This window comes from Heterodontus francisci, chromosome 5, assembly GCF_036365525.1.
Source record: "Heterodontus francisci isolate sHetFra1 chromosome 5, sHetFra1.hap1, whole genome shotgun sequence".
NCBI classification, from domain to species: domain Eukaryota; kingdom Metazoa; phylum Chordata; class Chondrichthyes; order Heterodontiformes; family Heterodontidae; genus Heterodontus; species Heterodontus francisci.
The window spans coordinates 47,303,784-47,331,771 of record NC_090375.1 but is presented as its reverse complement, the minus strand read 5'-3'; the positions used below and the strand labels follow the sequence as shown (position 1 = coordinate 47,331,771).

Genomic DNA, 27,988 nt, shown 5'->3' with positions numbered 1-27,988 from the left:
AAACATGGACAAAAGAGCTGAACTCAAGAGGTGAGGGGAGAGTGACTGCTTGACATCAAGGCAGCATTTGACCGAGTATGGCATCAAGGAGCCCTAGCAAAATTGAGGTCAATGGGAATCAGGAGGAAAACTCAGAACAATTAGAACTCAGAAATAGGAAGGGTGCGGTAACAATGTTGGGGTTGTACTACAGGCCTCCAAACAGCGAGTGTGAGATAGAGGCACAAATATGTAAACAGATTATGGAAAGATGTAGGAGCAACAGGGTGGTGGTGATAGGAGATTTTAATTTTCCCAACATTGACTGGGATTCACTTAGTGTTAGAGGTCTAGATGGAGCAGAATTTGTAAGGAGCATCCAGGAGGGTTTTCTAGAGCAGTATGTAAATAGTCCAACTCGGGAAGGGGCCATACTGGACCTGGTGTTGGGGAATGAGCCCGGCCAGGTGGTTGAAGTTTCAGTAGGGGACTACTTTGGGAATAGTGATCACAATTCCGTAAGCTTTAAAATACTCATGGACAAAGACGAGAGTGGTCCTAAAGGAAGAGTGCTAAATTGGGGGAAGGCCAACTATACCAAAATTCGGCAGGAGCTGGGGAATGTAGATTGGGAGCATCTGTTTGAAGGTAAATCCACATGTGATATGTGGGAGGCTTTTAAAGAGAGGTTGATTAGCGTGCAGGAGAGACATGTTCCTGTGAAAATGAGGGGTAGAAATGGCAAGATTAGGGAACCATGGATGACAGGTGAAATTGTGAGACTAGCTAAGAGGAAAAAAGGAAGCATACATAAGGTCTAGGCGGCTGATGAAAGACGAAGCTTTGAAAGAATATCGGGAATGTAGGACCAATCTGAAACGAGGAATTAAGAGGGCTAAAAGGGGTCATGAAATATCTTTAGCAAACAGGGTTAAAGAAAATCCCAAAGCCTTGTATTCATAGAAAAGGAGAAAGAGGGTAACTAGAGAAAGGATTGGCCCACGAAAGGACAAAGGAGGAATGTTATGCTTGGAGTCAGAGAAAATGGGTGAGATTCTAAACGAGTACTTTGCATCGGCATTCACCGAGGAGAGGGACATGACGGATGTTGAGGTTAGGAACAGATGTTTGATTACTCTAGTTCAAGTCGGCATAAGGAGGGAGGAAGTGTTGGGTATTCTAAAGGGCATTAAGGTGGACAAGTCCCCAGGTCCGGATGGGATCTATCCCAGGTTACTGAGGGAAGCGAGAGAGGAAATAGCTGGGGCCTTAACAGATATCTTTGCAGCATCCTTAAACACGGGTGAGGTCCCGGAGGACTGGAGAATTGCTAATGTTGTCCCCTTGTTTAAGAAGGGTAGCAGGGATAATCCAGGTAATTATAGACCGGTGAGCCTGACGTCAGTGGTAGGGAAGCTGCTGGAGAAGATACTGAGGGATAGGATCTATTCCCATTTGGAAGAAAATGGGCTTATCAGTGATAGGCAACATGGTTTTGTGCAGGGAAGGTCATGTCTTACCAACTTAATAGAATTCTTTGAGGAAGTGACAAAGTTGATTGATGAGGGAAGGGCTGTCGATGTCATATACATGGACTTCAGTAAGGCGTTTGATAAGGTTCCCCATGGCAGGCTGATGGAGAAAGTGAAGGCGCATGGGGTCCAAGGTGTACTAGCTAGATGGATAAAGAACTGGCTGGGCAACAGGAGACAGAGAGTAGCAGTAGAAGGGAGTTTCTCAAAATGGAGACGTGTGACCAGTGGTGTTCCACAGGGATCTGTGCTGGGACCACTGTTGTTTGTGATATACATTAATGATTTGGAGGAAAGTATAGGTGGACTGATTAGCAAGTTTGCAGACGACACTAAGATTGGTGGAGTAGCAGATAGTGAAGGGGACTGTCAGAGAATACAGCAGAATATAGATAGATTGGAGAGTTGGGCAGAGAAATGGCAGATGGAGTTCAATCAGGGAAAATGCGAGGTGATGCATTTTGGAAGATCCAATTCAAGAGTGAATTATACAGTAAATGGAAAAGTCCTGGGGAAAATTGATGTCCAGAGAGATTTGGGTGTTCAGGTCCACTGTTCCCTGAAGGTGGCAACGCAGGTCAATAGAGTGGTCAAGAAGGCATACGGCATGCTTTCCTTCATCGGACGGGGTATTGAGTACAAGAGTTGGCAGGTCATGTTACAGTTGTATAGGACTTTGGTTCGGCCACATTTGGAATACTGCGTGCATTTCTGGTCGCCACATTACCAAAAGGATGTGGATGCTTTGTAGAGGGTGCAGAGGAGGTTCACCAGGATGTTGCCTGGTATGGAGGGCGCTAGCTATGAAGAGAGGTTGAGTAGATTAGGATTATTTTCATTAGAAAGACGGAGGTTGAGGGGGGACCTGATTGAGGTGTACAAAATCATGAGAGGTATAGACAGGGTGGATAGCAACAGGCTTTTTCCCAGAGTGGGGGATTCAATTACTAGAGGACACGAGTTCAAAGTGAAAGGGGAAAAGTTTAGGGGGGATATGCGTGGAAAGTTCTTTACGCAGAGGGTGGTGGGTGCCTGGAACGCGTTGCCAGCGGAGGTGGTAGATGCGGGCACGATGGCGTCTTTTAAGATGTATCTAGACAGATACGTGAATGGGCAGTAAGAAAAGAGATACAGACCCTTAGAAAATAGGCGACATGTTTAGATAGAGGATCTGGATCGGCGCAGGCTTGGAGGGCCGAAGGGCCTGTTCCTGTGCTGTAATTTTTCTTTGTTCTTTGTAAAACCCTCCGCTGGCTGGAGTCATACCTATCGCAAAGGAAGATGGTTGTGGTTGTTGCAGGTCAATCATCTGAGCTCCGGGACATCACTGCAGGAGTTCCTCAGGGTAGTGTCCTAGGCCCAACCATCTTCAGCTGCTTCATCAATGACCTTCCTTCAATCATAAGGTCAGAAATGGTTCGCTGATGATTGCACAATGTTCAGCACCATTCGTGACTCCTCAGATACTGAAGCAGTCCATGTAGAAATGCAGCAAGACTTGGACAATATCCAAGCTTGGGCTGATAAGTGGCAAGTAACATTAGCGCCACGCAATGACCATCTCCAACAAAAGAGAATCTAACCATCTCCCCCTGACATTCAATGGCATTACAATCGCTGAATCCCCCACTATCAATATCCGAGGGGCTACCATTGACCAGAAACTGAATTGGAGCAGCCACATAAATACTGTGGTTACGAGAGCAGGTCAGAGGCTCGGAATCCTGCGGCGAGTAACTCACCTCCTGATTCCCCAAAGCCTGTCCACCATCTACAAGGCACAAGTCAGGAGTGTGATGGAATACTCTCCACTTGCCTGCATGGGTGCAGCTCCAACAACACTCAAGAAGCTCGACACCATCCAGGACAAAGCAGCCCGCTTGATTGGCACCCCATCTACAAACATTCACTCCCTCCACCACCGACGCACAGTGGCAGCAGCACTGCAGCAACGCACCAAGGCTCCTTAGACAGCACCTTCCAAACCCGTGACCTCTACCAACTAGAAGGACAAGGGCAGAAAATGCATGGGAACACCACCACATGCAAGTTCCCCTCCAAGTCACACACTATCCTGACTTGGAACTATATCACCGTTCCTTTACTGTCGCTGGGTCAAAATCCTGGAACTCCCTTCCTAACAGCACTGTGGGTGTACCTACTCCACATGGACTGCAGCGGTTCAAGAAGGCAGCTCACCGCCACCTTTTCAAGGGCAATTAGGGATAGGCAATAAATGCTGCCCTGGCCAGCAGCGCCCACATCCCATGAATGAATTTTTAAAAATTTACATAACAATGACACGCTCATTGATGCTCAGTTTGGGTTCCGCCAGGGCCGCTCAGCTCCAGATCTCATTACAGCCTTGGTCCAAACATGGACAGAAGAGCTGACTTCAAGAAGTGAGGCGAGAGTGACTGTCCTTGACATCAATGCAGCATTTCACCGAGTGTGGCATCAAGGACCACAAACTAAATTGGTCAATGGGAATCAGGAGAAAACTCTCCACCGGTTGGAGTCATACTTAGCACAAAAGAAGATGGTTGTGGTTATTGGAGGCTAAACATCGTAGTCCCAGGACATCACTGCAGGAGTTCCTCAGGGTAGTGTCCTATGCCCAACCATCTTCAGCTGCTTCATCAATGACCTTTCCTCCATCATAAGGTCAGAAGTGGGGATGTTCACTGGTGATTGCACAGTGTTTAGTACCAGTCACGACTCCTCAAATACTGAAGCAGTCTGTGCCCACATGCAGCAAGACCTGGACAACATTCAGGCTTGGGCTGACAAGTGCAAGTAACATTTGCGCCACACAAGTGCAGGCAATGACCATCTCCAACAAGAGAGAATCTAGCCATCTCCCCATGACATTCAATAGCATTACCATCGCTGAATACCCCATGATCAACAACTTGGGGCATACCATTGACTAGAAATTTAACAGGACCAGCCAGTATCAATACTGTGGCTACAAGAGCAGGTCAGAGGCCGGGAATTCGGTGGCGAGTAACCCACCTCCTGACGCCCCAAAGTCTGTCCTCCAGCTACAAGGTACAAGTCAGGAGTGCGAAGGAATACCCTTTAGTTGCCTGGATGAGTGCAACTCCATCAACACACAGGAAGCTCAACACCATCCAGGACAAAGCAGCCCACTTGACTGGTATCCCAACCACCACCTTAAACATTTACTTCCTTCACCACCAAAACACAGTGGCAGCAGTGTGTACAATATACAAGATGCATTGCAGCATCTCACCAAGCATCCTTCGACAGCACCTTCCAAACCCATGACCTCTATAACCGAGAAGGGCAAGGGCAGCAGACGCATGGGAACACCACCACCTGCAAGTTCCCCTCCAAGCCACACACAATCCTGACTTGAAACTATATTGCCGTTCCTTCACTCTCGCTCAAAATCCTGGAATTCGCTCCTTAATGACACTGTGGGTGTACTTACACCAGATGAACTACAACAGTTCAAGCTGGTGGCTCACCGCCACCTTCTCAAGAGTATCTAGGGATCAGCAACAAATGCTGGCCTTGGCAGCAATGCCCACATTCCATGAAAGAATAAAAAAAATTTCAATGTTTGGTTCGTCTCCTTGTTCTTTCTGCTAATATACATTACCTTACATTTTTCTGCATTAAACCTCCTCCAATATATCTCTACATAATTTAGTAACTTGTCTATGTCTTCAATTTGCTCACAGTCATTTTCACCTAACCATGTTCTTTATTTTGATATTGTGCTTCTATCTGCAAGCCCATATATTGGCCAATCATCCCAATGCTCACCCCTAAAGAATAATACTGTTTTCAACCCTTAAATCCAACACACCATTTATTAGCCATGGCTCTGTTTTCAATTTTTTTTTAAAAAGCAACTTCTTATCCATGCTGCCAGCTTCATTTATTACCATGTGCTTTAGTGTTAGCAATAAACTTCCTTTGCAGCATCTTATAAATTGCATTCGAAAATCCGTATAACGTCCAATGCATTTCTCTTTTCATACACTCTGGGGGTTAAACTTGCTAAACCCAGAAAATGGGTGTGGGGATCGTGGTATGCAGTTAGCCTGTGCCCATTCATTGCATTGTAGGTAGCTCATTAATTTCGGGTTACCTGCTCTTTTATTTTTACTTGCATTATCATTTTATATCGTGAGTGCTGCCTACTACTTAGAATCATAGAATGGTTACAGTACACAAGGGCATTCGGCCACTCGTGTCCGTGTCAGCTCTCTGCAAAAGTAACTCACCTGGTTCCACTCTCCTGCCTTTTCCCCAAGCCATGCAAATTCTTTCTCTTCATAGAAATTATCCAATTTTTGTAGGAAGAAATAAAGGATAAAATTATAAAAGGGATGCTGGAATGAAAAGACCTGGGGGTATATGTGTACAAATCATTGAAAGCGGTAGAGGAGTTTAAGAAAGTGGTTAAAAAGGAATTCTGGGCTTTAGAAATAGAGACATACAGTAGAAAAGCAAGGAAGTTATGATGAACCTTAATAAAACATTGGTTCGGCCTCCACTTGGAATATTCAGTCCACTCTGGGCGTGGCACTTTAGGAAGGATGCGAAGGCGTCAGGGTGCAAAAAAGATAACAAAAATGGTTGCAGGGATGAAAGCCTTCAGTTAGGCGGATAGATTGGAGAAGCTGGTGGTGTTCTCCTTAAAGAGAAGGTTGAGAGGAGATTTGATAGAGATGTTCAAAATCATGAGGAGTCTAGGCAGAGTAGATATAAATTGTTCCCATTGAAGGAAAAGTCGACAACCAAAGGCCACAGATTTAAGGTGAATGGCAAATGAACCAAAGCAAACATGAGGATAAATTTTATTTTACGCGGCAAGTGGTTAGGATCTGGAGTGCAATGCCTGAAATTGTGGTGGAGGCAGATTCAATCATGGCTTTCAAAAAGGGAATTGGATAAGCAACTGAAGAGAAACAATTTGCAGGGCTAAGAGGAAAGGGCGGGGAGTGGGACAAGCTAATTTGCTCTTGCATGGATTCAACAGGCCTAATGTCCCCCTTCCGTGTTGCTCTCATGCACTCAGCTAGTTTCCTTTTGAAAGCATCTAAACTATTTGCTTTAACTATTTCCTGTGGTACCAAGTTCCACAGTTCATTAGGCTTTTTGATTACTTTTTGTAACTGTGTACGAGCCTTTGCTGATTTGTGTACCTGGACACTCCAAATCTCTTTTCTCCCCCACAGTTCCTAATCTCTAAGCATTAAAAAAGACAGCAAGGGGGAAAAGGCCACGAGAAGAAATTGTTTTATGCAGCAAGTTGTTATGATACGCAATGCGCTGCCTGAAAGGTTGCTGGAAGCATATTCAATAGCAACTTTCAGAAAAGAACTGGTTATATACTTAAAAAGAACAAATTTACAGGGTTCTGAGGAAAGAGCTGGAGAATGGAACTAACTGGATAGCTCTTCAAAGAGCTGGCACATTCATGATGGGCCAAATGGCCTCTTTCTGTACTATATTATTCTATATTCTGATTTCTAATTCTTTGTTCCAAAGTAAATGACTTCATCCTTCTCCAATGATCTCCATATGCCACAGTTTTGCCCAATGATTTAATGGGGACAATTTTAACCTAACCCGCTGAGAAACTGATGATCACATGTAACGTTCTTTTTACACCCTACCAATCCTACGCCTTTGAAAGGTAACGGAACTCCTTCCCTAACAACATCAGCGGATTGCAGCAGTTCAAAGAGGCGGTTCACCCACACCTTCTCAAGGATAATTAGGGATGAGCAATAAATGCTGGCTTTGCCAGAGACGCCCACATCCCATGAACAAATAAAAAAAAAGTAATGTTCGGTGAGGTGCAAAAAATCAACATTCCACCCGATCCTGCGGGATTCCCTTCCTGCTCACATCTACACAACTTACTGCGTCTCCAATAAACTTGGATATAGAACTCTACTGCTTCATCCAACTCAAGTTATATACATGGTGAAAATCAGATTCCGCACTAAATAAATAAACTGGGTACATTCTCTTTATCCCGACTCTCTATCGCGTACCTCCCAAACAACTGCCGACCCATGTCACAAGGTTACCTCCAATTCAGTGTGTAATCTCATCAAATGCCTTCTGGAAGTCCATATAGTCACTTTTCTGTCTAATATGCTAGTGACATCCTCAAAAAATTTAACTGAATTAGTCAGACATGACTTACTGATCATAAATCCCTGCTAACTCTCCATGATCAGCTCATGCTTGTCCAAATACTCTGGCCTTAATAGTTTCTAGTAACTTCCCCACATCCCTCCCCCTTGTCCTTTTTTAACTAATGAATTGACATTTGCAATATTCACAATCATTATTCCAAATCGCTATTACCAAATCAACAGCAATTTATAAAATTATGTATAATGCATCTTCCATCTTTCCATACTTAAAAACAAACCCGAGGGTAGAAGCCATCTTAAGTCCCATCATTTTCTACATTACCATTTTCTTATATAAAATCCACTAGGTTCCTCCCATTGTCGTACTTTTAAGTTCTCTTAAACCACTGGTATTTTGTCCTCTTCCTCTACTGCAAAAACAGATACTTTATCATCTTATAAATCTCAATCAAATCATCCCCAGATTTAAGCTTCTCTGAAGTATATAGACCCAGTTCTTTGATATTTGTGCCACAAGAGGCTTTCAACTGGAAATTAATATTGTGGTCCTCCTCTGCACCTTTTTCAAAGCATCAATTATCACCCTTGTGAACAGGCCAAAACTGAACAGAGTATTCGAACTGAGGCTTAATTAAGGTATTGTACATGGAGAAAATTGTATGCTTTGTTTGATAGTTTATTGTCCTATAAATACACTAGCACCCTATTTGCTCTAGCTATATCTTCATTGACTGGTTATGAACCTTTAGAGATCTAAGCACTGAATGCCTTTTACATCCTAGTAGTTGTACGATACAAAGATAATGGAGTTGTTGATTAATCAATTGATTAACTGATCTTTATTAATTAGCCTACAACAGACCCAGGCATGACACAAAAAAACCCCAGTGGTAAAGAGCTTTGGGAACCATAGGTCCAAAATTACCTGTTCCTCCGAAGCATGCTACACTTATCACATATGTCTCAAAATACTTATACACTATAGCCCAAAACCTTCTTTTCTGAAAGAAACTTATTTAATTTAAATCAATACTAACTACTTCCAGAATCTCCTTTGGGAATCTACTCTGAAGACCTGTTGCTTCAGGTCTCCTTCTCAGCAGGGCACTGCTAAACTGACAACAACTACAAGAACATCAGCAGAATCCCACTGATTCTTCCCCAAGCCCAGATGCCCAACAATAGTCAGGCAAACTGATTACAGATATACAGCTGTCTCGTCTGTACTCCTTCCTGGTTAGTACACGAAATGTGTCCAAGGATTGAACTTAGTTAAGGCAAATGGGTTTGTACCATGCAAAGCTAATTTTTCTGCAATGCAGACCCACCTGAAAGAATTCTGGGCCAGCTCCAAAGGTGCCTGCTGTATAGCATATTCCTGGTAACCCTTTCGCAGAGCTGATTCTTGGCCAATACTCTCCGGCTCAGCTGCTGGGGTTTCCTCAGCTGGGGTGGCCTCGATAGGAATAATCTTTGTAGCGCCTGGAATACATTAACACAATATTTCATGTTGTCACATAAGTTAGCAGGTACAAGGTTTAGCAAGAAATACCTATAACATTTTATTTAGAAAGAAACATGGGGCATTCCTTCATACACATAGCGATCAACACCTGAAATTGGATGGATCAGAGGTAATGGAAACAAAGGCCTTGATTTTAAATTTGAGATGTGCTGGGAGGGAGGATGGAGGTGGGTGGGGGAGGGGCGGTGCATGATTTGATAGAGAGTGGGACAGCAGTAAGTTCAGTGCATTGATAATGACTTTTTAAACTCAGCCCCTCCATTACCATTAAACTTCTGGATTTCCCGTCCAATCAGCAGCAGCGGGCATAATCTGGACATGCATGACTCAATCCCAACTCTAGTATTTAAAGGAACAGTTCAGACATGCAAGTTGACAGAGTTGGCCGTCAAAGAACTGGAAGTGTCAGAATAGAATTCAGTTGGACAAAGGTCCTTTTCACTGACACTTCCTTAGTTATACTGCTGGGGTCTGTGAGGAGTCAGAGAGAGATGGTATTCCCCAGCAACATGAGCAAGAAGCCTGCAGTTGAGACCAAGAAGGCATGGCTGAACAGAACGGAAAAAGGTCAGCAGCAGGATCATGGTTACATGCTCCTGGATTCAGTGGAGAAAGCACTTTAATGACCTAAGCAGGTCAGGAAAGGTGATCACAGTAGCACATTTACCTATATTCTCTGTGCACACCCCACCAACCCCTCATTTGGCTTTCTCAAGCCTACTCCATCACATCACTTCTCACACCCACTTACTTGACAGGTGCACCGAGAGAATCATAGAATGGTTACAGCACAAAAAGAGACCCTTCGGCACATCATGGCCATGCCAGCTCGCTAAAAGAACTCAGCTAATCCCATTCCCCTGCCTTTTTCCCATTGCCCTGTACATGTTCCCTCTTCAGATGGTCATCCAATCTCCTTTTGAAAGTCCCGATTACCCGTGCCTCCACCACGCTCTCATGTAGTGCATTCCAGATCTTAACCACTCACTGTAAAAATAAGCTTTTCCTTATGGCACCATTGGTAAAAGAAGCAATCACCTTAAATCTGTTTCCTCTGGTTCTCGGCCCTCCACTAATGGAAACAGTTTCTCTCTATCTACTGTGTCCAAACCATTCATAACTTTGAAAGCCTCTATCAAATTTCCTCTTCTCTGAGGATAACAGACCCAGCTTCGCCAATCGATCCACATCTCATCCCTGGAACCATTCTTGTAAATCTTATCTGCACCCTCTTGAAAGGCTTCACAACCTTCCTTAAGCACGGTGCCCAGAATTGGACATAGTGGGCTGAACTTTACGCCGCCCCAGCAGGTCAGATGGTGGCGTGGGGATGGCGTAAAATTGAACGGGAGGTTCCAGGAGGCCTTCCCGCCCCGGTTCTGCCTCTGGTCGACTTTACGGCGGTCTGGGAGGGGGTGGGGGGTGGGGGGGGGAGCGGCCTCTTAACAGCCACTTAAGGGCCCTCGCTCGCCTCCACAGGTATTTTACCTGTGGCTAGCAGGTGTGCTGGGGATGTAAAAGGCTGCCCAGCGATAGCAGAGGAAACGGTATTTCCGCGTCCCGGGGTGGGGGGCATAGCAGGCGTACACAGGGTGTCTGATTGAGGGCCGCCCCCGCCTCCCAACCCACCCCTGGGACCCATGACGCCACCCCCCCCCTCCCCCCAAACAACCACTCCAGCCTCACCAGGGAAGGACCAATCTCCCTGGTGAGGAATGCCCAACTTACCTTCCCTCATGGATCCATCTGGTCGGCTGGTCTAGATTAGATTAGATTAGATTAGATTAGAGATACAGCACTGAAACAGGCCCTTCGGCCCACCGAGTCTGTGCCGAACATCAACCACCCATTTATACTAATCCTACACTAATCCCATATTCCTATCAAACATCCCCACCTGTCCCTATATTTCCCTACCACCTACCTATACTAGTGACAATTTATAATGGCCAATTTACCTATCAACCTGCAAGTCTTTTGGCTTGTGGGAGGAAACCGGAGCACCCGGAGAAAACCCACGCAGACACAGGGAGAACTTGCAAACTCCACACAGGCAGTACCCGGAATCGAACCCGGGTCCCTGGAGCTGTGAGGCTGCGGTGCTAACCACTGCGCCACTGTCTACAGTCCCAACAGTGGCCACCGCTCCCAGTGGCGCTGCTGTGACTAAGAGCTGCCAGCCCGCTGATTGGTCGGCAGCTCAATGAGGCAGGACCTCCTCCCTCAAGCAGGTGGAAGTCCCGCCTTGGGACAATTAAAGCCCAGGGACCCGTAAAATGCGGGATAGATCCCCGGGCTCGGCGGAAGCAGGTTCGCCACCGACGTAAAAGTTGGTGGCAAATTCCCGTCCGCCTAAGGTAAAATCCAGCCCAATGTTCCAGTTCAGGCCAAACAAGTGTTTTATAAAGGTTCACACTAACTTCCTTACTTCTGTACTATTTATAAAGCCCAGGATCCCGCATGCCTTTTTAACCACTTTCTCAACCTTCCCTGCCACCTTCAAATGATTCGTGCACATATATCCCCACATCTCTCGGTTCCTGCACCCTGCTTTAGAATTGTGCCCTTTTATATTACCTCACCTCATTTTTCCTACCAAACTGTATCACTTTGCACTTCTCTGCATTAAATTTCATCTGCCACGCATCCACCCATTCCGCCAGGCTATGTCCTTTTGAAGTCTATCACTATCCTCCTCACAGTTCACAATATATCCAAGTTTTATGCCATCTGTAAATTTTGAAATTGTGCTCCACACACCCAAGTGTAGATCATTAATACAGATGAAGAAAAGCAGGGGTCCTAACACTGACTCCTGATGAACCCCACTGTATACCTTCCTCCAGTCTGATAAACAATTGTTTGCTACTACTGTTTCCAGTCATTCTGCCAACTTTATATCGAGGCTGCTTTTGTCCCTTTTATTGCATGGGCTTCAACTTTGCTGGCAAATCTGTTATGTGGTACTTTATCAAACACACGTTTTGGAAGTCCATATGTACCACAACAACCGCATTACCCTCGCCAATCATCTCTGTTCACTCATCAAAAATGTCAGGTTAATTACACACGATTAGCAAATCCAAGCTGGCTTTCCTTAATTAATCCACATTTGGCCAATTGACTATTAATTTTGTCCTAGATTATTGTCTCTAAAAACTGTCCCACCTTTCCCAAGGTTAAAATTGCTGATTTATTTATTTAGAGATACAGCACTGAAACAGGCCCTTTGGCCCACCGAGACTGTGCCGACCAACAACCACCCATTTTATACTAACCCTACAGTAATCCCATATTCCCCACCACCTACCCACACTAGGGGCAATTTACAATGGCCAATTTACCTATCACCTGCAAGTCTTTGGCTGTGGGAGGAAACTGGAGCACCCGGCGAAAACCCACGCGGTCACAGGGAGAACTTGCAAACTCCGCACAGGCAGTACCCAGAATTGAACCCAGAATTGAACCCAGGGTTGAGCAAGGGTGTAACATCTGCAATTCTCTAGTCCTCTGGCACCACCCCTGCATCTAAGGAGGACTGGAAGATCATGGCCAGTGCCTGCGTAATTTCCACCCTTACTTCCCTCCGTCTCCTTGGACGCATCCCATCCGGTCCCAGTGACTTACCAACTTTTAAGTACAGCCAGCCTTTCTGATACCTCCTCTATAAATTTTTAGCCTATCCAGTATCTCAACTACCTCCTCCTTCCACTATGACTTTGGCAGCATCTTCTTCCTTAGTAAAAACAGATGCAAAGAAGTCATTTAGTACCTTAGCCATGCCCTCTGCCTTTATGTGTAGATCCCTTTTTGGTCCCTAATCAGCCCCATCTTCTTCTTACTACCCGTCCACTACTTACTTGCTTTGAGAAGACTTTTGTATTCCCCTTTATGTTAATTGCCAGTCTCTTTTCATACTCTCTCTTTGCCTCTCAGATTTCCTTTTTCACTTGGCCTCTGAACTTTCTACATTCAGCCTGGTTCTTACTAGCTATCCTTCCTCTTTCATTGCAGTTCCTCACATCCCCATCTATCTATCCCAGCACTCCCACACATCCTTATGCAAGTCTATGCCTGTCCCTCATCGCCACCCTCATCAAATGCACTCCATTCATCGGATGAGCACATACCATTCATTAAACTCACTCACAGATCTGTTACCCTCCTTACAGGAAAACTGAGCACAGAACACCAGGGAGAGCGACAGAACTGAAAAGGGCCTACTGTAGAACACGCTGCTCACAACTACGGAGGCAACGGTACTGGATGTAAGTGGAGTTATAGTGTACTTGTCGGAGATGGGGATACAGGGAGCTCTCAGCTACCTAGTGACACAATTAAATAAAAACCACACACACATTAAATGGCAGTCACGTTGATTTGATTTCAACAGCGAGTGAAATATGATCATCTTCATAATAATAACTTGCAAAATTGTTACCTTGCCACGATTAATTTGCATCTTCTATCTCCGACAGGTAAAGGCCTGCTACCCGACCCGAACCTGATGGGACCCGACGACACGTATCGGGTTCGGGTCGGGTCGCTCTTCCACGTCCGGCTTTAGGGCTCGGGTCGGGTCGGACACACACAATATTAATTGAACTTGGAAGTTTGTTTAAAAAGAAATGGATTTGGAATTGGAAGGTAGGTAAAGTGAACATTCAGGTGGTCAAGTTGGGCTTGGTTCTGTTGGATTCGGGTCGGGTTTTTCTTCCTGACTTGAGCAGGCCTTTACCGACAGGTCTTCATGCATTCAGGAATTGGTGGACGTGGCAGGCCACAACTCCCCAGAGGAGCTGAGTCCTTCTGAGGGTGCACTGTCACAGGACTGATTTAGACCATGCACCTGCTCAGATACTCACACTTTGGTGGGACCAATAAGATAGATAGCTGGTGACTCACGCTTCAGAAGTGAACAAGAGCAGATGGTGGAGGCAGGGACAACTGGGCTTCAGTGTTGGGGCTCCTTACAGTGTCATAAGCCACATTAGCAGTGGGTATCCCTTGTCACCTAGCAGCCACGCATTTAAGTCTTCTTCCAGATCCAAAGTGATCAGAGAGCTTGGGCTGACACAGAATAAAAAAGTGCACGGCAGCCATCTGGGAATCTTGCACACACCTACATAAATATCTTTTTGTGGTTGTACATTGATGGAGGAGTAGAAGTCCCTGCAGTTGACAAATACTTTGCGGTGACAAAGTTGAAATAATTGTTGCCCTTGGAAAACAAGCCATCAGTGACCTGTCCAATGAATTTGTGAGTGGCTGACTGGGAGATCGTGCACATACCTGTTCAAAGTCCTGGAAGCACTTGGAGATAAAAAAAAGTTGACAGCAGCGGTGACTTTGACAGCCACAGATAATGCGTGGCAACCAGGTCCAGCAAACTGTCTTCCATGAGGCTGCAGATGTCAACACCAAGTGACGTGACATGCTGAGCCTCCTGTGTTTGGACAGGTCAGGAAAATTGAGCCTCTGCCTGTAGACTCTGTTTCATAGGTAGTGCCGCCTGCAAGTTGCGCCTCTGTTTCTGCCATCTCTCCTGTGCAGCTACATATCGATGACCAGCAGGATGTTGCTGGTTATCTTGGTCCTCATCTGAGGTCCAATCTAAGGCAGCATAAGCAGCACTTATCCTGATGTGATAGAGCAAACTTACAAAGTGTAGAAAGTAACTTCCCAGCAAAAGTACTGTAAACAAACACTTTCCCACTCGCCTGTAAGAAAACAGCTGTGAGTATCGAGCATTTATTGGGATAAATCCCCGAGACTGATTTGGCCCTCTTGAATGTCACTGTGTACTCACCTTGCTTTTACTGGTGAGATTTAGAAGCCTGGGAAGCATGGGCCCAATGTTTAACTGAAAAGTGTGTTGAAATATCGCCCTAATTGAGCGATTAATATACGGTAGTTGACGAACCCCTCTCCTGCTGGAGTTGCAAACACGCAGTCTAACGCGCCCAAGTGAAATGCAAAGTCAGCAGGTTGGAGCCAGCTTCTCTGTGCGCTGTCAATTTCGCCGGTTTTAACTCCCCCACCCAAACCCAAAGGCTCCTGTAGTTTAAAATTCAGCCCAAAAACTCTGGAATCATAAAAGGTAGTTCAATGATGCAATGCTAAGTTAGACAAATGGAATGGCCTTTCTCATTTGTACTTAACTGTGTAGCCTTTGTTCCATTTGATTCTCATTCTGACTCCTGTTTTACTGCACATTCCTTGAAAGTGAGGAACCTACCATGTAGGGAACTCATGTCACAAACCACTGCCTTTCTGCTCTGTCATTCTAGGCATCCAAACATTGGTCCAATGAACCATTCTTTCCCTTCTTTAGAACTGTGATGTAACTACAAGTAAATGTGGAAACATACTTCAATCCAGTCCAAAACAGTGTCAACTGTGTTTTTACAACTCTAATTCTTTTGTTCTAAGTTTAGCATTTTTGTCCTAAAAAAAAACTATGGCTTATGTTGCTCATCTCTGAAGGTGTGAGATCTCAGTTTGGGAGGAAAGGAGTCAGGAAGGAATGGAACATTTCCACATCCACCATTAGGATAAAGCATTCCTTTTTTGGCTACTGCATGGCTACTCAAAAGAGCTGTCATATAACAAAAGTGACTGCACTTCAAGCTCATTCATTGAAGGTCAAACGCTTTGAGGTGAGACAAGGCGCTAAATAAATGGAAGTTCATTACTGCTCACCTGGAATACCTTCATGTGCTGCAAGAACCACACTGATAATTGGCTTCTTTCCTCCAGCATTTTGATCAGCATCCTTAAATGTCAAATTTTCATTCTTTAGTAAGCGTGGTCTTTTTGCTGCCCTATCTCTTTCATCATCCAACTCTACTTCAGGATCCGTTTTGTCTAGAGACAGAGAGAAAAATCATTCACAGCAATGACGCACCATAATTTATGCCGCATCTTATTCCAATCCTAATACAGTTAGTTTTGACTGTGACTCAGAAATCAATTAGTACTGGAAAGAATGAAGTAGTGTAACAATATTGTTCCGCAGAGGGTACAATCCATCAGAAGCTGCCTCACACTACCCCCTCGGCATACAAGTACAGTTTGTCTTTACATTCCCAGTTACCTTTGTGCTGTTTCCTTTCTGTCTATCTTTTTTATCTGTTTTTATACTCTCTCTTTTTGGTGATTTTTTTTTCTCTCCTTTTCCTCTTCTGGAAGTACTGACCACTTGCTCAGTTACTGATCATCTTCCTTGCTAACGTATAAGCCTAAATTGTGAGCAACCTATTGGGAGGGGTTACTGAACACCTTTAAAATGTGAAGATATGAACCCTTGGATTTGTAAATTATTTTATAATTTCAGCAGTGTGATTCGCGCCCTTTGCTCAGCTCATTAACCACTGGCTCTTAGATTAACGCCCACACTCTCCCCCATAAAAGGCTGTTAAATTTTTTTTAAAAGCCCACACTTTTTTTTTTGAAGGATTTCACTTGGATTACTAACTCCTGTCCTTGAAGAAAACCTTGTTCGGCACTGTGTGCGACCCTAGAGTCTGTTAAATACCTCCTCTCAATAGGTTTTCTCACCATGAATATAAACTGTATCCAGTGATTTATTTATTAACGATGTGTGCAGCCAGTTCTTGCTATTAGAATTCTACGCAATTGGTGCCCAGGTGAGTTAAGACAGTTATACTGTTGATATGGGTGGGATGCAGGCATAGCAGACAGTTGCTGGGCAGGGCAAGTACCGACTGCGGTAATGTTGCTGCTGACTTGCCGTACGAGACTGGTACTCGCCTTGGGATTTGGATGTCCATGCTGTTTTTTACCGACTCACTGTGTGCAGGAAAATTGCAGCAGGAGCTTGCACCTTTAGATTAGGAATGTTATGATATCAGTGATTTGTACCTGTGACATATTTTAAATACTCTGCGTGGTTGCAGTACTGTGCTCAGTAAAATAGCGAACAAGATCACAAAACAGATGAGGATGAGGGAAGCCATTGAGCCACTTTAGCGCAGTTACTTAGACAAAAGGCCTACATTCCCCATTGCAGATAATTGATTCTTGAATGACTGGGTTTTGCCTCCACTACTCTACCCAATAGACCCTTCCAAATGTTGATGCCTCTTTCCGTAAAGATGTTCTTCCTCACATTACTTCCAAATTTTCCTTGCACCAGTTTTAACCTATATCCTTTGTTCTAACACCTTGAAGTAGTATTCTGAATGAAGTTTATTTGTGCCATATTTATCCTGTTTATGTGACTAGGGTGTTTCTGTCACCTTTTAAAAAGGTGTTAGATTTCATGTGTGAGCTTTCACAGAGAGCAGTTGAGGCAAATAGCATAGATGCATTTATGAAGAAGCTAGATAAACACATGACGGAGAAAGGAATAGAAAGTTATAATGATAAGGCGAGATGAAGAGTGGTGAGAGGAGGCTCGTGTGGAGCTTAAACACCAGCATAGGCCAGTTGGGCCAAATGGCCTGTTTCTGCACTGCAAATTCTATCTAACTACGTAACATTTGACTAAAGGTGGCATCACAGTCAAGCCCGCTCACATTCCCACTGGAATTTTCGTTACGCGGTTGGGAACCGAACACTCAGAACATTTCCGATCTTGACCCCGCACCACAATTCGACTTTGAAATTGAAAGATGTTAATTGGCCTGGGGGCAAATTCAGCGCCCAATTAGAGACGCTGGAAGCGTCCTTGAGGCAGGAACAGGCACTGAGGGCAATTTTAAAAGGCAAGCGGCAGCCATGACTGGTCTTGCTGTTGCCTTCAGCAATGCAGCACCAGGGAGATCAGACGGCCTGTGTGGGAATGGGCATGCGCCCCCAGGCGGCAGCACATTTCTCTGATACGTCCCTGGAGCTGCTCATTGATGCAGTCTCACAGAGCAGAGAGCTGTTCCTCCCAGTCTCAGTAAACAGAAATCCACCCAGATACACCAGGAGGGCATGGTGGAAGTGGCCACGGAGGTCAGCAGCCAGGGACCCACGAAAAGACCTGAGCCCAATGTAGAAAATGGTTCAATGACATTTTGCAGTCTAGTAAAGGTGGGTGGCCAATGGTAGCCAGTTCATTGAGCACCAACTGTCTTGAGAATGCAGGCGAGCTGACCTCATCTTACAGAATGTCCATAGTTCTCCCCAACATTGTCAGAGTAAGTGAACAGTCGCTACACTGAGTCACAGTCAACTTCACATATGGGATAACGTTCAGATGGGGACATCACTGACAGGGAATATCAGCCCACTTGTGTGTCATGCTGGAAGAGATGAGGGAGGGCAGCCTACTCATGAATCATTCTCCTCTCATCCTGCAAGAGAGCCCACAACACACAGAAGGCCAGATTGGGTGGTGGAGTGGCCCAGCTTTACATTTTGACAGCAGTGGAGGAGGGGTCGCTAGAGATTGCCAGGGTGCCCTCAAGACATTCCAGGGGGGATGGGAGACTGTGAGCAATAGGGTCATTGGATAGCTTTTTCTTGAGGTGAAGGGGATGGAGGAGACTCCTGCCCAATGCATGCTATGGATTTCAGACTGCGGTCATCTGAGGAGATGGTTGTGTTGGGCCACTTGTTGAGTAGGACAAGTTCTCATTTCTATTTTTTTCTGTTTCCCACAGAGTCAGTTGTGAAGCCGTTGCAAAGTGAACCAGTACAATCGGCGCTGCCATCCTCGGCGAGGGTGAGGGTGTGGAGCGAGTCCACAGAACCTGCACCGTCACATCATACTTCGCCACCTTCCACCAGCGCAGACACACTCACCTCAATTGGGCCACAGATTAGCGTAGAAAGAGATGAATCTCACATAACGTGTGAGCAGCAGGAGGGTGAGGCAGAGTCAGCTGTCGGCAACCCCCCTAGGAGGACAGACACAACGGTGCTCTGCTGTGCCTTGGGTGTCACAGATGAGAATGGCCTTCCTTGAGAACCAGTAGTAGCTAAGTGCCTGTTTGTCAGAGTTCCCTGAGGCCTTGAGGAGTCCATGCAGCACATGTGCTCTGTCATGACTCAGGGATTCGATCGCATGAACTCCTCCATTGAGAGATTGGGCAACCTCTTGGAGAGCCATATGCAGCACCATATAGGGAGTGGGTGCAGAAGCAGCACGCTGACATGCACAGAAAGAGTTGGACTCTCTGTGTAGCATTGACCACTCAGTTTCACTGATGGCGCAAAGAACCTCAAAGTAGATGCCAGCTGCATCCCAGTCAATGGCCGCATCCAGCATCAAGGGCATCAGGATAGGGCGACGATGGTCATAGCAGCAGACAAAAGGGCCACCCTTCGGCCCCTCACCCCCTCCCGCTCATTAGACATCTGTGTGCCAAGGCCCCGTGGTAGTGGCAGCACCTGAAATGACGCAGGTGTGGCATCTTGTGATGGATTTCCCATGGGCACCTCTAAGACGAGGTCGGAAGCCACGGGCATCTCAGCCGAAGACAGAGAGTAGGGAGCAGGCTGCCTCCACCTCATCCTCTGCCACAGGGGAAGCACCCATAGAAGTGGTAGCAACAAGAAGGTGCCACGCCGTTAAATTCACTTAAATGGGTCACTTGGGTGCTATTGTCTAGATTTGTCTGTTATTTCATTAGCATCTCAATATAACTTCTTTATATCATCACTCTGACAAGTTGATGTCTCATCTCAGAAGGGGGACGTAGCATTGTGGGGCAGGTAGCGGGACGTGGGGTCTTGGGAATGTTATGCGCCCATGCCTTATGATGTTGTACAATGACGGCACAAAGAACCTCAAAGTAGATGCCAGCTGCATCCCAGTCAATGGCCGCATCCAGCATCAAGGGCATTAGGATAGGGAGACGATGGTCATAGCAGCAGACAAAAGGGCCATGGCTGCTAATGGGACCTTGCAGTTAAGGGTCATAGCGATAAACTAGCACTCTATGCTGGAAGACGAGTTTAGGGGTCTTCAGCTGCAATGACTCCAGGGCAATTAAATGAAGCACTGCTGAATCCGTGTGGCCCTTGCTGCAACGCCAGCCTGAAGTTCACCCTGAGGTCTGCGACAGCATTGACAGGCATCCTCCGTTGCCTGGGCGCCGGCCATCTCTGCAGAAATCCCTTCCTCTTCCTCCTGTGAGGTGGAGTGGTGTTCCAGCTCCTCCTCTTCATCCAGCTCCAGGCCTCTTTCCAGTGCCATGTTATGCAGGACGGAGCAGACGACGATACGGGACACTCTGGCTGGCTCGCATTGGACAGCGCCACCTGATCGGTCAAGGCATCAGAAGCGCCTCTTCAAGATGCCAATGGTCTGTTCAATGCAGGTCCGTATTAGAAGATGGCTTTGGTTGTAATGCCTCTCTCCATCCATGTCTGGATTTCGGACGGGCATCAGGAGCCACCCACCGAGCCTAAATGTGGGCCTGAAGAGGTGCAGCACCTGAGACTCTCGCAGGATAAAGGAGTCATGACAACTGGCCAGCAACCGAGCGCAGACCTGCAAGATTCACTACCTGAGGTCACAGACCAGCTAGACATTCTGTCTGTGGTAGCCTTTCTGTTGAGGAATCTGACTGGCTAGTCTGTTGGTGCCTTAATGGCTACTTGGGTGCAATCGATGACCCCCAGACCTGAGGGAATCCATTGATGGTGGCAAAGCCCTCTTTGACTGAGCAGGGCCATCTGTGTCAAAGTGGATGTAGACCCCACCCTCCGGAATGTAGCATCCGCAACCTCCCTGATGGCGCGATGAGCTGCCAACTGTGAGATGCCACCTAGGTCCGCGGCCAATTCCTGGAACAACCCAGTTGCACAGAAATTCAGGGTGACGGTGATCTTGACAGCTGCAAGTAAGGGACTGCCATGGGAGCTGCAAGGTGAGTAAGGCTGCCAAGGAAAATTGGGCAGTCATTTGCCCAAAAGGAGGGCTCCAGCTGGCAATGGGAGCATGATCGTCAGATTTTGGGCCCAGTGGCAATGACGGGCAACACCCTCCAAAGGAAGGGCAGAACCCTGAGCATCAGGAGGGCATGGGAAAGGAAAGAAGAACAGGAAGGCACAGTGGCGCAGTGGTTAGCACCGCAGCCTCACAGCTCCAGGGACCCGGGTTCGATTCTGGGTACTGCCTGTGCGGAGTTTGCAAGATCTCCCTGTGGCCGCGTGGGTTTTCGCCGGGTGCTCCGGTTTCCTCCCACAGCCAAAGACTTGCAGGTGATAGGTAAATTGGCCATTGTAAATTGTCCCTAGTGTAGGTAGGTGGTAGGGAATATGGGATTACTGTAGGGTTAGTATAAATGGGTGGTTCTTGGTCGGCACAGACTCGGTGGGCCGAAGGGCCTGTTTCAGTGCTGTATCTCTAAATAAAAAAAAAAATAAAAAATAAAAGGAGGCCATATCCTCAACATAGGATCAACTACCGAAAACAGAGCTAGCTGGAGATGACTGAGAACCAGTGCCACAAGGGACGGCAACTCTCCAGAGAGACATCTGTGCCCTCGTTGCCGAAGACCTCATACTTCACAGCACTGGTTGCCAGTAGCCTTCAAAGTCACTGTAACATTGAACTTCTTTGCTTCTGGCTCCTTCCAAGGATTAGCTGCGAACCTTAATGGCTTCTTAAAAACGGCTGCACATCACTGCATCTTGCTGGTCTCTTTGGACAGCACATTCATTAAACGGCAGACACAGCCTCATAGGCACAGTGAACATTGGGTTTCGCCTCCATCACTGGATCACAGGGCATCATCCATTGCACTAATGTGGCCATCAAGCTACCCAGCGACTGGCCAGTGAGGACTTCCATTCTATAATGTCTGTGACCACAGTAAGAACTTCCTCCACGCGTGCATTCGTTTTCCCCGCAGCTGCCATGACAGCTTCGGCCTCCGCCAGTCCAGGCTGCCTCAGATCTTCACTCCAACTCCAAAAGTGCGTAGATGGATCTTATGGGAGAAAAGGGAAATCCCTTGAAGAGATGGCTACGGGAGCCCCAGACAGAGGAGATACAATCTATGCCAACTGCTCAGCAGGACAATCATTGAACAGGCCATCAGGTTTCTTTGCCTGGACCAGTCGAGTGGTGCCCTCCAATACCATCCAGCAAGGGTCTCAGTCATTGTGGTGGTCTGCTGCATTCCCCATAACATGGCCCTCCAGGAGAGAGGTGTGGACCTTGAGGACGGTGAAGCCCTGGAAGGAGACAGCTTATTGGAGGAGGAGCAGGAGGTAAGAGAGAAGAAGGAATTAGAGGTGAACAGATGTAATGCTGAACAGGTGCCCCTTCTGCACAATGAGCTGGCTTCCTCCTGCCACCCTGCAAGGACCTCCCTCTTCTCCCTCATGGCTTCCAGCATTAGATCCAGGTTGGCATCAATGAAGTGAGAGTCTGCCCTGCCCCAGGTGCCAGGCCTCTGGCTCCCCTGTGATATTTCGCTTCCCTCTGGTACAGTGGAAGCCTTCAGCACAAACCGCAGATCTCTCCCTCAGGACAACCAGCAGTCTCAGTGATGACTGCCGTGGGAGTCTAAATGAAACCCACACTTCATCTGACCCGCCTCCATTCCCACCCCCACTGGCTCCAAGTGGACGGGAACTTGTCTCCATATCAATTAAGGGCTCAACCCCTGAACTTTAGTCAGTTTCCCACCAGAGGCGGGAAAACAGACCCAGCTCGTGTTTCCTGCCTCCATGGCAAAATTCAGTCCCAAGAGTGGAATTTTTCCTGCCCAAAGACAGGCCAATTTCCTATTCCCATCCCAGCTGAAATCAACTAACTCAACACAGGCGTGTTCAAAACTGGGATCATGCTGGGTTTATATGGCTTTGCTTAATGTTTCTATTTTTACCAGTAGCACATTAGAAACTGTGTGAAACTCTGCAGTACTGAATAAAGTCAAATATTTCCATCAAGGACTCCACTGATGCATTGCAACAGAGGTGCTCAGTGCAAGAATATCTAAAATGCAATTATAGACTATGCTGAATTAGTTAATCTGAGGTTGGGCAAAAGTATAGATGGTACAATTGGCACCAGCACCCCTGCCTTAAGGAGAGACAAAAAAAATCAGCCAGACTCACGCTCTTCACTGTTATAAAATGATTCCATGTGCTTCTGCTTGAATATTGGGGCCAGGATAGCATTGGGCCATCTTTGATGCCTCTGCAGTCAAATATCCAGTTTGTAGGCTCACACAGCAATGATCACACACGTGAGCTATTGCCACCTGTCATGCCTCCACTGGCAGCTCGCCCACTTGAGGAGCACGAACGTCAGATCGCTTGCCTACCAGCAGCAGTCCAAAGGTAAGTCCCAAAAGAGGAACAGGAATATGGGGGAAATCACAAATCTGCCTTGCTCATTGAAATCAAATTAGTTGGAAAGGACCTAAAATAGGTATTAGGTCCCGATTAACATATTTTAAATTGAACGCCTGTTTTAGGCTGTAGCAACGGCCTGACCCAATTTCAAGTTGGATGTCTTGCAAGCACTCTTGGGGTGCGAGATGCTGGTTTCCGAAATTGGGCCTCATAGCACCTCTTTTATACCCATTAAACAGCGCTGTGAGGTCCAACTAGCCCACCGTCTCATGCATGTCAAGGGGAGATTTCCAAAATAGCTTTAAAAGTCTTACAAATGGTTCATTTAAGCTGTTTCTCAAAGGTTTATGTGAAATTGTGGAGTCTCATGTTCCAACTTGCACACCCCATAAACAAAACATACAAAGTCAAATCATATTCAACAGAAAAATGTAACAGCATCCACAACTTTAAAAGAACATTAAATCCAGTGTGATCTTTGGTGATAAATAGGTATTACCATCTTCTGCTTCTTCTTCTTCCCCATCGTCCTTCAGTACAACGAAACAGCGATGTTTCTGCAGCTGTCTCCTGTTTGAGAATTTCCGACTGCACTTCCTGCAGTCCAAACTATCCGACTCCTCCAATTCATCCTCTTCTTGGCCAAGTTTATTCTCTGTACTCAGATTGCAATTGCCAGCATCTCCCGACTCCTCTGCTTCAGCGTAGAATTTTTTCTTTGAACCCTTGGGTCGTCCCCTCTTCCTCTTCACAGCTACTGTTGCTAAATTAAAATAGAGTTACAAGACAGACACAGTCAGAATTGCCCAGGATTATTTAGATTGTGGCTGATATTTCCATACTTTAGTGGACAGGGATGTGACACCAGAAAAGTACACAGTTAAACTTACGAGTCCAGATTCTAAGTTAGGGTGAGAATCGGGAGTGCAGTGGCTGATGCAAATGTGGAACTATTTGACCTCCCCACCAGGGATTTTAACTCCCAGGCCTCATTTGTATACACAATGTACTTATATTTAATCAATCCTAAAAATTTATGTCCACTAAACCTTATTTCTCTGCTTCACAATTTTCAAAGAATTGTACAACATAGAAGGTGGCTATTCGGCCCATTGAGTCTGAAGGGAAATTGTAAAAAAAAAAGTTTTAGGAGTCTAAGCACTGGACGCAGTTGATATGACAATACGTTTTTGGTTTTATCCTAGTCACTAGTTACGGAAGCAAGGCACCTCCATTCTCGACAATTAGATTCCCTCCTAACTATTCTTTTACTTTCCAAATGCTTGTAAAAGCCTTTCAATTCTTTTATCTGCTAGCTTTTTTCCCCATTTTCCCCTATGCCTCTTCTAATTCCCTCTCGACTATACTTGCTATATTCCTCATGATTATCCTCAGTATTGTTAGCTCTCCCTTTTAAGTTTCAGCTTAGTTTTAATCTCACTATTTATCCACAGAACTTCATTAATTGACCCTTTTTTGTCTTTTAGAAATATATTTATTTTGTCTTCTAGCCATTTCTTATTGGAAGCTTTCCCACTGCTGTCCTGTCCATCTAAGTTTGCTAACTTTTCTGCCCTTAATATTAGCCCAGGTCCCTTTATATCTCGCTGGATTTTGCCTTTTCCAGTTCTGATGAAAGGTCATCAAACTGAAACATGAATCTTGTTTCTCTCTCCACAGATGCTGCCTTACCTGCTGAGTATTTCCAGCATTTTCTGGACTACCTTGATTCTAATCTATCTTGGTATAGTTAAAATGCACCCAATAGTAATGTCAAGTTGCTCTTACATATCCCTTTGAACTGTATGCAGATTTCTTCTTCTATCTCATATTTGGTGGCCTAGCATGCATACCAGGGACTGGACAAGTTCCCTTAATAACTCTGATCTATATGGATTCCTTATTAATCCAATACCCTAAAGAACACAGGAAGAGTAGACCGTTTCAGCATTCAATTACATCAAGACAGATCTGTAATTGCTACATTTTAGCACTGCGATAGAATCCTTTAACGCTACCACTCACTGCCCTCTTTTTGCTCCCTATCCCAAGGTCATGCAAATGCCTTTTCATAAATCAACCTAATTGAATCTGACTTTAATACACACTAACTCTAGGACAGTTTGTATTTCTTGGAGTCATTAAAACCATCTGTTCAGGTAAATATAAAAGATCTTACAACAGTATTCAAAGGACTACAAGGCACCACCTCCTGGTGTCCTGGCTAACATTTATACCTCAATCAACAGTCCTGTAAAACAGTAACTAGCAATTTACCTCACTGCTTGTTTATGGGAGCTTGCCACATGTAAATTGGCTGCCACATTTGCATACATTAGTGTCTAAGAGTTTACACTTCAAAAGTAATTAATTGGCTGTGAAGAAACGGGACAAACCGAAAAGGTATGAGATGCTATCTAGACAAATGTGAGCTCTTTTCTTTCCATTTGAACTAGTTCTGCCAAATTTCTATGGCTCCTTATGCTTTGGAATCCTCGCCATATTACACTGCTGGATGGAATCCGCAAAACCAACGGCAAAACAAAAAGGCACGTCACTCATTTTCTAATCAGAGACTTTCCACAGTTCTCTTGCTACTGGTCGGTACATCTGGAGCAGCTTATGAAAGAGACAACTTTATGTATATGCATCGCTGCATGATGTAACATTCACGTCAGGCAATGACCATCTCCAACAAGAGAAAATCTAACCATCTCCCCTTGACATTCAAAGACATTACCATCGCTGAATCCCCCACATCCTAGGGCTTACCATTGACCAGAAACTACATTAGACCAGCCTTATAAATATTGTGGCTACAACAGATCAGAGGATGGGTATTCTGCGGCGAGTAACCCACCTCCTGACTCCCCTGTCCATCATCTACAACACACAAATCAGGAGTGTGATGGAATACGCTCCACTTGCCTGGATGAGTGCGGCTTCACAACACTCAAGTGGCTCGACACCATTCAGGACAAAGCAGCCAGCTTGATTCGCACCCCAACCACTACCTTCAGCATTCACTCCCTCTACCACCAGTACACACACAGTGGCAGCAGTGTGTACCATATACAAGATGCGCTGCAACAACTCACCACGCTGACAGCAACTTCCAAACCTGCTACACCTCTACCTCCACCTCAGCAGGGCAACAACGTGGGAATGCCACCATCTGCAAGTTTCCCTCCAAGATACACATCACCCTGACTTGGAAATATATCGCCTTTCCTTCACTGTCGCTGGATCAAAATCCTGGAACTCCCTAACAGCACGGTGGAAATACCTGCACCAGATGGACCGCAGTGGTTCAAGAAGGCAGCTCACAACTACCTTCTCAATTAGGGATGGGCAACAACTGGTCTTGCCGGTGACACCCACATCCCATCAAACAAATTTTTTAAAAATGCACCTCAGGAGGAGTCTTGGAAAACTGCCTCCAGATGTAGTTTCACATTCCTCTCGATGATAGCAAAACCTCAATTTATATTACAGTGCTACTACTACCCCCAGGTTCAAACTGTCAATGGTATCAATGCTTTATCAAGGGGACGTTACTGATGAACAACAGTTTATGAGCATAAATGAAGAGGCAATATACTGGATCTATTTGCTTAATATGCTACTGCAAACCAAAGACACTAAGAAAAATGCATATTCAAATTCACATTGAACACTCAAGCAACTTGAGAATTTTATTCTGCTGTACAATGATGTGGTACAGTTAAAAAAATTAAGCGATGAGGCAAGTTAGCTGTCTTCCAGGCCAATGGATGTTTACAATAACATCAGTTCTGTTTCTTCTTTATATTTCTTGTCTGGGCCTTGTTACTATCAACCATCTGATCACCTTCGTCTGCTGCCACATTTTCTTCTCGCGACCTTGCGGCGACGTCTACATTTAGGCCGCTTTCGAATTTTCCGTGGCTTGCCGCAACCCATCGCCTGTCTGAGCTTGATGGTCCTAGGGAGTGTACCTCTCTTGTGGTACACTGCATATTTATATAGTTTACAATACAAGCTCTTCACGTCACCTCCATTGTGACATTGGCTTAGCTCACTCGCACAGCAAGTTTGAGGCCCAAATATGGTGTATTTTTTTATATGATATTTAGCACCGATTGTGACATCAGCGTGACGCTACAGCCTTATTAGGTACTAGTGATCATCCTCCTCTAATTAGTGAAATTTCCATTAGGTAAATTAAAAATCAATAGAAAAAGAGGAGGCAACCACATAGCAATGCTGCTGCACCAGTAAAGTCTCAGATACGACACTGTACACATGTCAGTTTACAGATATTTGAAATTGCAATCAGCACATTACTAATTGCATTTATATTTTTTCCCCTTATAAATGCAATCAACCCAATTTGTACCCATTAAAGCTTTCAAACTTTCCAGGGCAGTCAAATAAATGGTAGATGGGATGGGAGTTTTAGTGGGAGTTAGTCTGAGAGTTCTCCAATGCAGCTCCCTTTAAGCTAAAAACCTTCAGATAATTTGGCTTAAATGAAAGTCACCGTTATTAATGAA

General features: G+C 45.5%; 1 protein-coding gene across 8 annotated transcripts in view; it reads right to left on the bottom strand.

Annotated features, from left to right (window-relative positions):
- Positions 1 to 27,988, bottom strand: part of LOC137369819 (zinc finger protein ZFAT-like) — a 359,810-nt gene that overhangs the window by 172,899 nt on the left and 158,923 nt on the right. For 7 of the 8 annotated variants that reach the window (XM_068031379.1, XM_068031381.1, XM_068031377.1 and 4 more), the window contains exons 3-5: positions 23,953 to 24,216; positions 15,888 to 16,052; positions 8,989 to 9,142 (exon numbers count right to left, since the gene is read on the bottom strand). In XM_068031379.1, the coding sequence (XP_067887480.1) occupies positions 8,989 to 9,142; positions 15,888 to 16,052; positions 23,953 to 24,216 (583 nt within the window). The remainder of the gene's footprint in view (positions 1 to 8,988; positions 9,143 to 15,887; positions 16,053 to 23,952; positions 24,217 to 27,988) is intronic. The other variant, XM_068031380.1, reaches the window with a different exon arrangement.